Genomic DNA, 15,526 nt, shown 5'->3' with positions numbered 1-15,526 from the left:
CTTGCCGCCTCTCCTGCCTGCCACCCTGCCTCTGCCTCAACACTCGTCCCTCACCCCTCACCACGCATCAGTTACTGCTCTAGGCTCGGAAGATGGCGGATACCTGAGGACGATAAACAACGTAAATAAATACTGGTATATACATCATCATCATCATCATGGCCATTGTGCTGTCACCCAATATCCCTGAATACTTGCTGCTCACCCATCACCATGCATCGGACACTGCTCTAGGCTCGGGAGATGGAGGATACTTGCTGATAATAAACATGGCCATCAATAAATACAGTACTAAACTTTATCATCATCATCATCATCACTGCCCTGTCATCTGTTCTGCCTGCGTGTTCATCTCACCCCTCATCACACATTAGTTACTGCTCTAAGCTCAGCAGATGGTGGATACTTGCAGCCATTATACAAATACTAGTACATCATCATCATCACTATCATTAAAATCATCATCACCATCCTGCCACCTGTTCTGCCTAAATGCTTGCTGGTCACTCTTCACTACTTGGTGATATTAAGTCCATATATCCATCCAATAAATAAATACTATACACCATCATCATCTTCATTCCTCTTTTTTCAAACCTACCACCACACTCCTCACATGTCACTATCCATCAGGTATTGCTCTAGGCTACTCAGATGGCTGACATCTGCCGGTAATAAACTGATACAGTACACCAATCAATACATCACCACTATCATCATCATCATCATCACCACTATCCTGCCACCTGTTTTGCCTAGATGCTTACTGCTCATTCTTCACCACACACTAGTTACTGCTCTATGCTAAGAAGATGGCCAACACCTGATGAACAGGAAAACATGTTCCTACCTCTCAACCTACCTCTAAGTACTGTAACTATTTATGGCCAACACCTTAATCCTGGAGAGGGTGATCACAAACAAATCACCTCTATGTTGCAGTGTTTTCCATTAGTATGTGACACTCCCTCCATCCCAAACCACATTCAGTCATTTACCTCTCTATTCTCTCTCACTCTAATAAATGCTAGACAAACACTCACTTTTTCCTTTGATGACAGACACAAGCTTATCTGGGAAATGAGAACCAGCACCAGTAACTATTTTTTTTTTTTTTTAATACTCAAACTGACATCAGTCCATTTTGAGTGCTGAGTTATAACAACAGATTACCATCAGAATGTGATGCTAGTCATGAGGAAATGCTCTGAAAAGAATAAAGAGCCATTACACTGTCTTGTTATTTTTGCCACTGAACTGCAGGAAATAAGCTGGAAAAAGATGAAAATCTGGGGCTAGATAAAAAAGAGTATAGTATCCACAAGCTAACACTCGAGCCAAATACCTGCATCGCAACAGTACCTTGCCAGCACCAACACAGCTGCTTAACTAACATAGATGGTCATCCACCCATAAAGCAACACCTGCTTAATCTCTCTCTCTCCCTGCACACCTGTACATCGAGAACAATGGCACACCTGACAAAATTATTGGTCTACCGGTGCTACCACACACACGACCAGCCAAACAAACCAGTCCTTCCATACTGAGCTGTTTCTGAAGTCTGACAATACTTGAAATCAATGTTCCTTTTGGATGTGAAAGCATTTCTAAGAGTGCCTAGTTTGTCAGTCACACCTTAAGGATTTTCACATACACAGTCACACCTTAAGGATTTTCACATACAAGAAATATCACTATGAAAAAAATACTAAAGTCTCATAAGATACTTCAAATAAGCTCTCTAAGGATTTTCACAAGACACATATTTCACAGCAGCAGAATCCCAGACGATGCTTCTTTTGTATGTTACCCCATGTGGTCCTGCATCAACAGAGAACTTCAGTAATTGTTTTCTATGTACCTTATCCAACTCTGTACACTGACCAGACAGCCTATTCCTTTAGGCCTAGCAGCCTTCCTACATATAACAGATGGTGTCCCCCTGACTCTCTCTCTCTCTCTCGCTCTCTCTCTCTTACCCCTAAGTGCATGGACATCACATTCAACTAATTCATATTCATCCCATGTGGAAAGACTGGAGACTGATATATTGACTAGAAGTGTGTATGTGAGTGAAGTGGATAAGGGAAGGGGTGATCAAGGATGAGATGCAGGGATGTGTAGAGGTATATGAGTCTGGGGAGGGAGGTTGAGTTGGAGACAGAAGAGCCTTATGGCATATGACTGGGTGACATGGAGACAATTTGCTTGTGGCAAACCCTTCAGGGATTAAGATATCTGGCTACATATACACAGACACAGATAAACTAGATTGATAGATAAATAGACAGATGGTACATTACTGCTACACAAAATTATTCAGCTGAGAAATATCCTTTGGAATGAATCAGGCAGAAACATTACCCTTCACTAACACACTCAACCAAGATATATATTTACCATTTTAATTTTCTGTCTGGGGAAAGTTACATAATTTATTCAGATCAGGCAAGACCCCTTGGGATGAAGAGGTTTAAATCCAGTCTGATCTAATCTAACCTCATCTATCTACAGTACGAAAATTTAATCCTCGAACAGGTAGCCACAAACAAATCGCCTCCACATCACTCTGTCCTCCACCATTAGGATATCCTCTTTCCAACTCACATACCTCTCCACCTCATCCTTCCATCTCTTCCTCAGCCCCCCTCTCTAGCTCACTCACATACCTCTCCACTCCATCCTTCCAGCTCTTCCTCAGCCTCCCTCTTTAGCTCACTCACAGACACTCTCTTAGTCAGTCTCTCATCCTCAATTCCCTCCACATGGCCAAAGTGCTAGTACAGGTAATTTATGATGGCAACAGATACACACTATAGTACTGTACTGTATGATGTTAGTCATGAAAAAGTGTTATGGAAAGGATGTACAACCATATGTAATAAACACTTCTGTCACTGAGATAGCTACATAAAATAAGCTAAAAATAAAATAAAGTAAAAACATCTGGGCCCAATTAAATAAGCTAAAAATAAAATAAAATTAAACTAGAATATCTGGGCCCAATTAGGGTGAGAAGAGTACCGGTATAGCTTCATTCATTCATTACCAGACGCCATGTATCCCAAACGGGGTGGCCAAGGGCTTAGAGTTAATTGTTTTACAGGGAGGGGCACTAATCCTCCACCAACCCCACTTGACACGTAGGGACCGGTATGGCTGCATGTGTATATTATTGTGTACCATAACTACAGTATTGTGCAACTGTGTGAAAACCTTATGAGAGTGTACAAGTGTTCTGAGGGAAACTGCTGTACATTCATCAAGGGTTCCATACAGGCAGGTAAAATTACAGATAAGCAAGTGTTCCCTCGTAAGTGTGTGTGGCAGGTATCACATTAAACACCTGGGAATATCTGCCGTATGTGCAGGGTGGTCCATACGTAGCACATCTCAATTTTCATGTGACGTGGGGGCAGCGCAGCTTGGGCAAGAAACACAGACATTTTGGGTGCTTTGCAAAATCATTAATCAACCTTGCAATCGATGGGCACAAAACAAACAAATGTATAGGCCTACACACACACACACACACACACACACACACATACACTACACCATGTAAATGAAATGTTAATGGAAATTTGAATATAAGCTATTGGGTTTTCACATGTTTCAATCATTTTTCTTTTTTTTTCCTGAAAGGCTGTATTTTGACTGAGCTTACGTTATTTCATATCTGCCTCCAAGCAACAAAAATCAGTCTCAAAGTCAATTCAAATACCGGTACATCAAATACCATCACCAAATTTTTACAGAAAAATCGGTCAATTTTTGGTAATTTACATCACACGATTTCAAAACAAAAAATATATTTACTGATTGATTTTAGTGTGATTTGAATTAATTTGAGCTTCATTTTTGTTGGAAACCACTCATTTTGGAGATTTAGTCTACCCAAGGCAAATTATACCTATTTTTGGGTAGTTCGGACACACACACACACACACAAAAGTTAAGGAAGCGGCCATGTCACCCTAGGCAATGTTTACCAACAATCTCACCGACTGGCTGTGTTGTTTATCAACCACCACTCCGACTGGATGCGTCAGTGTAAAAGCAAAAACAATGGGAAATTTAATGATTTTACCACACCTAACCTAATCCAACCTAACCTCAATTGTGTTTGACAGCCAGCTTTCAAATGTAAAAAATGAGCATTAAGAATGTTAAATATGGCCAGCTACTGGCAGAGGTCAGCAGATTTCCAAGGTAATTACCATAAATATAGGATTTTCGTGTAAGCTACACATATACAATATTTTCAAAAACAATTTTATAGTGGAACAGATACAAAATAACGTGGTCTACAATGTGGTTGTGTCAGATTTCCTGGATCAAGTGATATGAATTACCAAAAATTGACCGAAGAATCAATATTGATGTTAAAAGAAAAGAAATTGTCATTGAGTGGCAGAACAAGACAATGCTATGGCTAAACACCCTTTCCACAGCACTTCTTGGTAACTAGTACCATATTCTTGTCTTAATCTCATTACAATTCAGCACTGGCAATGGAGAGATGGCAATTTTAGGCATTCAAAGGAGTGTAGTCACATCAACCCTTCAATCTACCTCCAATGCGTTTGGGTTAATTGTAAAGTTTGACTGAATAAACTACAGTCCAATATCTAGGCAAGCAAAGGAATGATAATGCTAAACCAATTTCACAATCACACGCCACTAAACCAATTTCACAATTACACTCGCCACTAATTGGACTAATTGGACAATTTTGAGTAATTCAGTGGTAATTTGAATGCTGTTGTGTTTAATAATGACGCACGTGAAATTTTTATCCATGAAATCATGCATAAAAAAAATGCCATATGGGGTCCTATGTGGGCCGTGAAGCAATCTACCTTATCAAACCCATAGCCATAACCTTGACGCAATAATCTACCCGGGACAACTTAACCTTTCACACAATAGCTTATAACGCTTTAATATATGCCAAGGTTATCTATGCACTTAAAGGAACATGTGCTTACTCTATATATCAGGCGACAGAGCGAAGTATCTGCAGAAAATACACAATTTGTCCCTCTCCCTCGTCGCCTGGATGTTGTTTTCCTTTCACACGTCACTCCTACGTTCGAATCTTTTTAAATGTCAGATTTATTTTTACTTTTGTGTAATACAGATTATGCATACCCAGTTCACATATATCATGAGTGTATCTTCTGTATACTGTATAGAAAAAGCAAATAAAGTCAGTATCATTCTTTTCTCATCTATGGACAATTTATTTACTCCAAAGTCAAGAATCTTCACAGTAATGGGACACGCCTTCAGTTTACTTTCATCGCTTTGTATACCTTGGAATTAAAATATCACATTTACCATAAAACCATTTTAAATTATTAGATGTTGTCGCTAATTGCACTGATTCATAATAATTTCATGGCTAACTTATTTGTTTGCATGTCGCCTTGGAGATTGTCACGCTTTCTTTTTTTTTTTTTTTTTCACTAACAACGGACAAAGGCTGGTAAGAAATATCAAACTTTAGTTTAGTCATTATATTGCTCTATAAATTTCTACAAACAAAAAGTAAATGAAAAGAGTGTCTGAAATGTAAAAGTTTGGTCATTTCCGCTTCAAATCCAAGCATTTCTTTAAAGGTTATTGTTAATTATTTTTAAGAGTAAATTTATATAAAGGAAATGTGCCTATGTTCAATGGAAAAACCTAAATATGAAATGGCGTATAGAAATTATTTAGCTTCGACGTCCTTTCATGTCAGGCACGTTTGTTTACATTACTGCAGACGACGCACGGGGACGGGGTCATTGCATAATTACACTTGAGTCCTTTCTTATCGAAGTTACCCCTATATAGAGTAGAAAAACATGCCATTAAAACTTGCTGTGTTGATGCGGCGGTTGGGACTTTTCAGGTCACCAGTGTCAAGGTAAATGAAGTGTTGAATGCAGTTTATGTTTTCTTTGGGAGCTTACGGTTTGTCACCAGAGATAACAAATCTCGTTTATTAATTACTTTGCTTGAAAATGGATGAAGATTAGAACGCAGTTGTGAATGCCTCATGAGGATGATATATGGGACATAAAAGAATAAATTAAATATATACCAGTAGGCCAGAATTAAAAAAAAAAAAAAATAGACACTTTCATATCCCCTTTTTGTAAACCATATAGACTCATAAATGATGCAGCTTCTTTTCAATCCGTAGAAAAAAAAAAAAAACTTTCACAAACATTCACAGGCTAATGTCGACAGCAACCCCAGAGACAGACAGAAACAGCAATGTAAGCAACAAGCACCTCAAGTTCACAGCAGGCAGCACACGGCTCCCTGTGGTGGCGGAGGCGAAGGTGACCAGGGTGTGGCAGGAGTCACCAACCGTACGCTGCATCACCCTCACCCTCAACAACCCAGCTTTTCACTTCAAGGCTGGACAGTGGTGGGTGGGATTTTATATTAATTATCTCTTCTACTGGACACTTTCTTTTTAATGCAAGAAAGAAAGAACCAGAGGCCAGAAGCATGTAAGATTGTTCCCTCCATGAAAAAACAAAAACACAATAACAGAGAGCCATATTAAGATCTGTTCATTTTGAGATGCCTGGTCACACTGCTTATGAAAGACTGGAGGTCATAGGCAGTAGGAAATTAGTGACATAAAATTATGATAGCTACAGTTCTTAGGCCAAAATGCATTCCAATAATATCTGCAGTCCTGGTATGATAATACAATACTGGATTTATCGTCATAGTGAAGGGGTTAAGAATAAAGTAGGTGTAATCAGATGGTAAGGGTTATTATTGCATGAAAAATAAGACTATGGAGGAATGGAGATTGAAACTGACTATGGTAGGAGAATGTATATATGAGGCGTCTAGAGCCACAGGGGCATCCCCGCCAATATACTGGTTTTGAGTTAGGTAGGGGAGACAATAGGCTTAACCCTCTTCTCAGTGATAGCACTGGTTGCCATACAAGATTCAACCATTTAGACTGTGGTAGAAGGGCTCAAAGTCACGTGGTTTTGTCCACGCTGCGGGGCGAGCAAATCACAGCCATGCAGGCATCCACACGACACAGCCCAAGCCAATCAGCATTCTCGCTCTCTGCCACTCCCCCAGAGCAACCAATCAGTGAGCGTATGAGGCTTCCCTCTCGTGTTTACTCAGGCGTGAAATTATTATGTACTGGATTTTTACTCCATTTATAGTACATTACTGATGACAAGATGAGCTGTTGTTATTTAGCACGAAGGGGGTGGTGACAAGATGAGTTCATTACGTAGTGACAGTGAAGAGGTGGTGCTTATAAACTCTCGTAAGCGTCAGAAGTGTGTGGAAAAGTGGAAAAAGGTAGAAAGGAAGAGGAAGAGAGACACTGGTGAGATGTATACGTCTGAGACGGGAAGAGTAACGGCTGCAAAAGTGTTGGTCCTGCTTGCTCATGTTACCGTAAGTGTTATGATGTGGTAGGGAGGGACATCATTGAAGAGATATTCAAAAATTATTGGGGTTTAGGGAATCATGATCTACAAACAGCATATTTAGCTAATCGTGTGTTATCCCAAGATGTGAAGAGAAGCCGCATTAAAGACAGGCCAAGCAAAGTTCTGAGAATAATGCGGTACGTTGTGAAGAAAAACAACAAAGAAATAGAGGTTTGCCGCACTGCTTTCTTGAACATGCATGGTGTGACTGTCAAGAGGGTGAGAAATGCAATGGATAAGGCTATGAGTTCTGGTACCATAATTCCTGACCAAAGAGGAAGACATCAGCCAGGGAATAAGACAGAGGATTATAAGAAAGACTTAGTGAAAGAACACATACGAACTTTGCGCACTGTTTCAAGTCACTACTCGAGGGCCAAGAGTCCTCATAGGAAATACTTACCCCCTGGATTAAACAAGAAAGTGCTGTATGACATGTACAAAGAGTGGATGATTAATGAGGGGAAAGGACATGAAAATTTGGTGAAATTTTGGCTTTATGAAAACATCTTTGATACAAACTTTGACATAGGTTTCGAGCCCCCCAAAAGTGATTCATGTAATAAGTGCGATGAAATTGAAATGAAACTTCGTGATCTCGACCCTGTGGCAGATGAGGAAGAGATTAGTGCCCTGCATGTTGAAAAAACTGTTCACAAGGGGAGGGCTAATGAGGGGCAGAGACTTTTGAAAGCCATAGCAGGTGAACCAAATAAGCCCCACGTTGCTGTGATCTGCATGGACCTCCAGCAGACCCTTCCCACCCCCAAACTCTCAACTAGCCTGCAATACTATAAGCGCAAAATGTGGACTTATAACTTTGGTGTGCATAACATAAAAGAAAGGCAAGCAACTATGTATGTTTGGAATCAGACTTTGGGTAATCGGGGATCCTGTGAAGTGGCTTCCTGTCTTAATCATTACGTGAACCATGTTCTTGACCCAAACATCACCAAGCTAGTAGTGTTTTCAGATAACTGTCCTGGACAAAATAAGAACAAGAATGTGATCTTGTCCTGCTTACGCAATGTGCATTCTGGCCGCTTCATTAATATCAAGCATTACTTCATGGTTCCAGGCCATTCTTACCTTCCCTGTGATAGGGATTTTGGGGTGATTGAAGTTAAGTTACGTCCAGTTCCTGTGTACACAACCAAGCATTACGTTGAACTAATTAAAAAGGCAAACAGAATTCATCCTTTCCATGTAGTTGACATGAAAAGAGAGGATTTTAAGGACTATGATGCCTTACAAAGTAGTGTATCGTGGGCTGGAATGAAGGATGCTGGCTTTCTTAATGCAAGGGTTCTGCTGTACTCAGACTCATTCAAGGGAGGTTTTGAGATCCAAGAAGACTATGATGGGCTGGTTTCTGTTAAAGTGTCTCTGGAGAAAAAGAAGGATAGGGGAAAACTCAATTTGGCAAACATCCAACTCCAACCCAAGTACCCAGAACCAGTGCTTATCGCTAAGGAAAAACTTGCCGACCTGAAAACGCTCATGACCTATGTACCCCCTGAGCACAGGCAGTTCTTTCGAGACCTTATTGACGAACAAGAAAGAGCACACACAAATGCAGCAAAGGAGTCAACAGGTGGAAGAAAGAAAAGCAGAGCGGGAAGGGGGCGTGGCACCGAGGAGGCAGAGTTGGATGTCGATCTCCTAGATGAGGACTCCACCATTCAACCCCCCACTGCTCCTCCTCAATTTACTTAAGCACTACACTTTTTTTTTTTTTCTTGGACTGTTATTATTTCAATCTATTATGCCAGAGGAAAAATAATAATTGCATTGATTTCAGTTTTAGTTGTAAAAGACGTGAGATTACAGTAATAATTTTTCGTTTATTAATATTAAGTTAACTGGAATCTTCAGTTAATAAAGTTTTGTACATTAATACAGTCTTTGATGTATTTTCTGGCATGTTTTTAAATCCCTAGAATATGTTATTATGCCAACTTATAAATTGGGGGTTTGGTTTACTGCACATTTTGCGGTTATAGTTATTAATTTTTTTGTTTTTTTCTCATTTCCATGTAGAGCATAGGCGCTGATGATCATTTTGATGTATAAAATATTTGTTTATTGCCTTTTGGTTATGACGTTGCCATAAACATAACTTTAAAGCTTCATAACTCAAAAGTACATTTTGGCGCCGATGCCCCTTTGGTTCTAGACGCCTCATATGTGAGTGTTGTGGAGGGTCGGAGAGACTGAGGATGAGATGGAAGGATGGAGTGGGGAGGTATACAGTATGAGAGAGGGAGTGTGACATGGAGAGAAGGCAGCCTGATGGTGATGGATGGTTGACATGGAGGTGACTCATTTGTGGCCACCCCATTCGGGATTAAGACATCAGGCAATAGATACCGCATACAGTACTTGAACTTCTATTAAGGATTTACTTTACTGCACGTACGGTAGATATCTGGCATGAGAGAACCAATAACAAAAATTCACTTTATTATTCTGTACTAGAGTTATGCCGAGTGTAACTTTTTCTTTGCCCCAGGGTGGACATGTTCATCCCTGGTGTGGAGACGGTGGGCGGGTTCTCCATGTTCTCGGCACCTTCCCAGTTGGCCCAGGACAGCACCATCGACTTGGGCATCAAGTTCTCACGCTGGCCCCCTGCATACTGGGTGCATGACCAGGTGCCTCTCCCTCAATTTGTGTTACCATATTAAGTTGCCTCTGCATGTACAGTCTCTCGTAAAAGTTCATGGGTGTGTTTATGGCTGGTTGAATCCATGTCCTCACCTTTAATTACCTGCTACATTCTTGTCAGTGTCGTGTTGGTAGTGAGGTGATGCTGCGAGTTGGTGGAGACTTTTACTACGCCCCTGAGACCGGAGACACACCACACGACCTCCTCCTGGTGGGGGGAGGCGTAGGAGTCAACCCCCTGGCCTCCATATTCCTTCACGCTGCTTCCCTCCACACCAACCATCAACAGAGCCAGGACGAGTTCAGACCAGGCAGAATAGTGTTACTCTACTCCTCAAGAACATATGAGGAGCTTTTGTACAAGGTGGGTTTACAAAAGAACTTTTTTTGTTAATTTTAAAAATCTCTCTCTATTTTTTTTTTTTTTTTTTTTTTTTTTTTTTTTTTTTGCAGTGGGTAATATATTTTGGGAATGCAGTTCAAAACATCATCACTTTTTTTTTTCTGCAGTGGTTAATATATTTTGGGAATGTGTTTCAAAATATAACTTTTTTTTTTCTGAAGTAGGTTGTATATTTTGGGTGAAACAAGCAAGTTAGCTTTACAGGTACCTACAGAACTTGAACAGGCAATATCTCTATAATTTATTCCAGGCATAATAGCAGACAAGAATATAAAAAAGTGAGTACAAGAAATTTCTGTCATCATCGTAGTCTTCTTAATTCAGTTTTTCACTTTCATTAATAGGTTTAGTGTGATGCAGACTGTTATATGCTGTAGTCACGGCACATGACTCTGAGGTTGTCATTATTGTACCCTGGCAACCTACCATTCAAAAGTGCATCCAGTTTCATATCATATTATACACAAATCATATTATTATGCACGAATATATTTTACACGAATATTATTATACAGTACTCGAACATATCATATACGAATCACTTGCATCTCATGTTATACATGAAATGGGACGCACTTTTGAATGGTAAGTTGCCAGGGTACAATAATGACAACCTCAGAGTTGCGCGCCGCGACTATAGTCCCATACATCTTTGAACTCATGGCCTTGGGAAATAGGTCATGCATTCAAGAGTATTTGCATGAGATTTGTGTCTGTGATCATATCCAAAATCACAGTTAATGGTTTGTGCAGTCTAGTTTACATAGCCAAAATAAATCCTATGCCCTTTTTCCTCTTAACTTGGCCTAAAATTGCTATCGCTTCATATTGAATAGTGAGTTGTAGGAAGAGATTAACAGTAGAATATGGTACTAGTCATGAAGAAGTGCTGTGGAAAGGAGGTACAGTTACAGCATTGCCCTTAACTACCACTGAGCTATGGGAAATTAGCTACCGTAAACTGGGGTGAATTCGGACTCGGGGCGAATTCGGATATTGTTGCAATAAAAAGTTGTTTAAATTAATTAATAATTAATTAATAAACATATTAGAAATCTGTTTGGTCCCAATTGTTTGTAATTCTTTACTGTACTTTCGTGTATGAAGATACTTAATATATCACGTGACACATACCAAATATATACTAAAAAGCAAACATATGTAAAAAGAATAAAATTTGTAACATTGGCAGACTTTCTTTGGCAGAAATGTTAATGAATAGATGCAGGAAAATCTTCGGTGCCCGGATGTGCTTTCATGCGTAGTGTGAAAGTGCAAAGTAAGTAATTGGCGTTATCTTCTCAATTAATCTCTTAACTGGGCATTTAATGAAATTTTTAAAATTTTAATGCAAATTGGAGTCAGTTCGGACATGGGATGAATTCGGACAGGGGGAGTATGAACAAAAAAGTAACACTTTTTACAATGTACAATTGCTTATAATTTGCCAGATGTGGATACTGTGTGTAATTGGGTTCATATGTATCATTTACAGGTATACTCGAGCTTTTATGGTACTACCTGTTTAAACAAGGTCACCCAATGACTCGAACATTTAAGAAAAGAACTGGTGGAGATCAAGGTCCTTATTGTAGTGAAAAAGGCAAGCAAAAAACTGGTAAAGCCAAATAATCATGTTAAATATCACGTGTAACTTATAATCCATCACTCTTCCAAAACGAAATTATTAGTCAAGAAATGATTGTTCCATATACAGTACCGTACTAAGGTTTGTAGCTAGATTTATCTTATCTACATGTGTTCTAATATGTTTTATTTAAACCAAGGAAAAAAAGAAAATTGCTGTTGTGTTCGTATCTCATGATAGTCATTAGCTTATTTTGTCAGGGAGTGGCATTATTTTTGTACTGGAAGAACATTTTTTTAAAAGCCCCAGAGCGTCCGAAATGGCCCCACATATGTCCGAGACTAAACTGGGAACCCAGGGTAGTCATATGCATTAATTTTCTATTTATGTACGAATTTATACAGTGTGTCCAAATTCACCAAAGTTTGAGTACAAATTCGGACACCCATTACTATATTTGCTATAGTTATATATGAAACATTTTAAATTTTGTACTGCTATGATTCGATACCCTAGGGGACCAGCTCAACATACAGTACTTAAGATCTTGGACTGAATTAAAAACTAGATTACATGGCACAAAAAAATGAAAAAAATCGTCCGAATTCAACCCAGTTTACGGTACTAAATGACTATTGTGGGGCAAGTTAAAGTAAAAAGAGAATATTTATTATCAACATCCTAACCCTGTTTCTGTCTGTTATAAATGTGGTGGATAGAATACTGAAACAGGAACAGGAAAAAGCAACAGATAGATTTCCATATTAGTGATAGAATTTAGGGACAGCATTACATTGAGGATAGAGTGGTTTTAAGGTAAATACAGTAGTTGTTGTAGTGGAGGAATTAAGGGACAGCAAAAGTGAGGATAGAGTGGTTGTGAGGTAGATTGTTACTGTAGTGGAGGAATTAAGGGACGGCATTACAGTGAGGATAGAATGTTTTTAAAGTATGTTGTTATTGTAGTGGAGCAATTAAGAGACAGCATTACAGTGAGGATAGAGTGGTTTGTTTGTAAGTTTTATTTTGTGCATAATGAGTCATCCCCTTCCTACAGGACCAGTTGAACAGTGTTGTGGTCAAAACACCAGGAATGGATGTACACTACTTCACCACAAGGGAGCCTCCACCAGACCCAACCCTTGCCACATGTAAGTGACTCGTTGTGTTGTAGTTCTTTCACCCTAACTTATCTCAGATTTTCGTCCTTTTGCAGCTCATTTTTCATAGCTCAGTTGCAGAAAAAGTCAGTGCTACAGTCCCATACCCTTTCCATAGCACTTCTTCATGATTAGCACCATATTCTAATGTTAATCTAGTGTTAGCTTAGTGGCAGGAAGAGGCTTTACAGTTCTACAACCTCTCCATGCACTACTTCATTATTAGCACCATATTCTAGCGTTAATCTGGTATTACAACTTGTTATTCAGGATGAAAAGATTGCAGTTTTAGGCCCAGTTAGAGTCAAAGAGTATAGTTAGCCAAGTTAGAGTAATGAAGTATAGTTGGCCAAGTTAGATGAAAGGAATGTAGGTTTATTTTATCAGTAATTTTCACATTGTCTGCACAGTAGTAATGCATTATTTTTTCCCATATTATTAACTTAACCACCAAGGATTCCCCACCAGTCTCAGCCCTCACTACACGTTAGTGGCCTTTTCTTTCACTTCTTGCTTTTATCTGTAATTTTTTCATATATGACTGGACAGTCCTGGAATTTCACATGCGTCAGTATTATTGTTTTTTCCAGATAACCACATCAGCCCTGAGGTGATCCAGTCAGCAGTGAACTCCCTAGACAAAAGCCACCTCAAGACATACATTTGTGGTCCCCCACCCATGATAGAGAGCATAAATGAACTACTCTTGCAAAGTGGCCTCTCACAGGAGCAGATTTTGTACGAGAAGTGGTGGTGATGAATTGGGTGTAGTAGGCTTCATGCTTTTATAGTACAGTAGTAGTTATAGTGGTAGTAGTAGTAATAGTTGTAACTCCAGGCTCATCTGAATGTGAATTTGAAGTTGCTCTCCTACAGTTCACCATCCTCCTTTTTGGGTTGAGGGACAAGTGTATTAACCAGGTAGTGGAGCAGCTCTTTTATATTGGTACCCCCACATGAAGGCATTCCTCTCCAGCACATTATAGCCTTTGTAAAACTGACAGCAGTGTTCTTAGTCACACGAGTAGATTTTGTTCAGGTGGAGAGTGATTGATAAAACTGCAGGGTTTGAATAAAAGCCTTCTGTAATCCTTCATTAACAGACCCTTCCAGACCTGGATATAATCATCTAAAGGTAACAAGAATGTAAAGAAAATAAATAAATAAAAAAAATCCACATGCTGAAGTTAAGACCATGAGTGTAGGTGTATGCAAGCCCACAATTACTGACTCTCATTCATGGAACATTTATAAGCAATAGCTGTGGTTAATAATTGTAATGTATTTCTATACAAGTGCAGATTTCACGGCAAACTGTAGGGAAGAGATAGAATTTGAATCCTACACAGAAAGAATTCCACAACAAACTATAGGGAAGTGATAGAATTTGAATGCTACACACAAAGATTTCCACAACAAACTTCAGGGAGGTAAAGAAAGTTTGAATCCTGCACTCATAGAATTCCACAACAGGTCATAAGGAAACGAAGAAATTTGAATCATACTTTCATGACGCACAGTGTTTTAAACTTGTCCAGCCTACAGACAGACCCTTTTAACAGCTAACATTTCACATGCTACAGGGCTCCAAATACTGTGAATGTTGCCCTTAATGCAAATGAAAATCCACACACAACACATTCATGAGGCTGAGTGTGTCAAGCTGTATGCCTTATTACATACTGCATTCAGCAGTGAGGTAGAGTGACCAAACATGCCTTCCTCTTGATGTGGGTCTCACAAATGACCTATTTATTGGTGACATGCCTATAGATTCATGATATATGTATAGGCCTATATTATTTTGTTTAAATATAAAACAGTGAGAGAACATTGCAGGTAGTGCCGGTAGCCGTCCATTTTCAGGGTCTTCCTACAGAATCAACAACCTTTGATGACCTTCACACTGCTGTTACAAAGAACTGGTTACACTCATTTCATTTTTTTTTTTCTCTCTCTCTCTCTCAGGTTCTGTATTTACTAACACCGTAATTCAATGTGATAAGAAACAGGGAAGTGAGCATGGAGGTGGAAAAGTTACTACATGACAGTATTGTGATACCACCTCTAATGTATGGAAGTGAAGCTTGGACCTTGTTGGAGGGACGAAAGTCAAGAGAGAGCAGTGGAAATAAGTTATTTGAGAGGAGCCTGTGGAGTCGCATGGAAAGACAGACTGACAAATGAGGATGTAAAGGAGCATTGTTTTGTGGATGTGGATGTGATAGGAAGC

General features: G+C 39.3%; 1 protein-coding gene across 1 annotated transcript; it reads left to right on the top strand.

Annotated features, from left to right (window-relative positions):
• The first annotated feature begins 5,825 nt into the window (after positions 1-5,825).
• On the top strand, positions 5,826-14,585 carry LOC145400646 (oxidoreductase NAD-binding domain-containing protein 1-like). Its single transcript, XM_080273082.1, has 6 exons — positions 5,826-5,917; positions 6,230-6,427; positions 9,988-10,129; positions 10,264-10,506; positions 13,191-13,284; positions 13,884-14,585. Exons 1-6 carry the CDS (start codon positions 5,856-5,858, stop codon positions 14,048-14,050), a joined length of 906 nt encoding a protein of 301 aa, XP_080129208.1. The 5' UTR covers positions 5,826-5,855; the 3' UTR covers positions 14,051-14,585.
• The last annotated feature ends 941 nt before the right edge of the window (positions 14,586-15,526 follow it).

The sequence above is a fragment of the Coenobita brevimanus genome, chromosome 53 (genome assembly GCF_032717465.1).
Source record: "Coenobita brevimanus isolate Jiangsu-jjx chromosome 53, ASM3271746v2, whole genome shotgun sequence".
Classification (NCBI taxonomy): Eukaryota; Metazoa; Arthropoda; class Malacostraca; order Decapoda; family Coenobitidae; genus Coenobita; species Coenobita brevimanus.
This window is presented reverse-complemented; position numbering and strand designations above follow the sequence as displayed.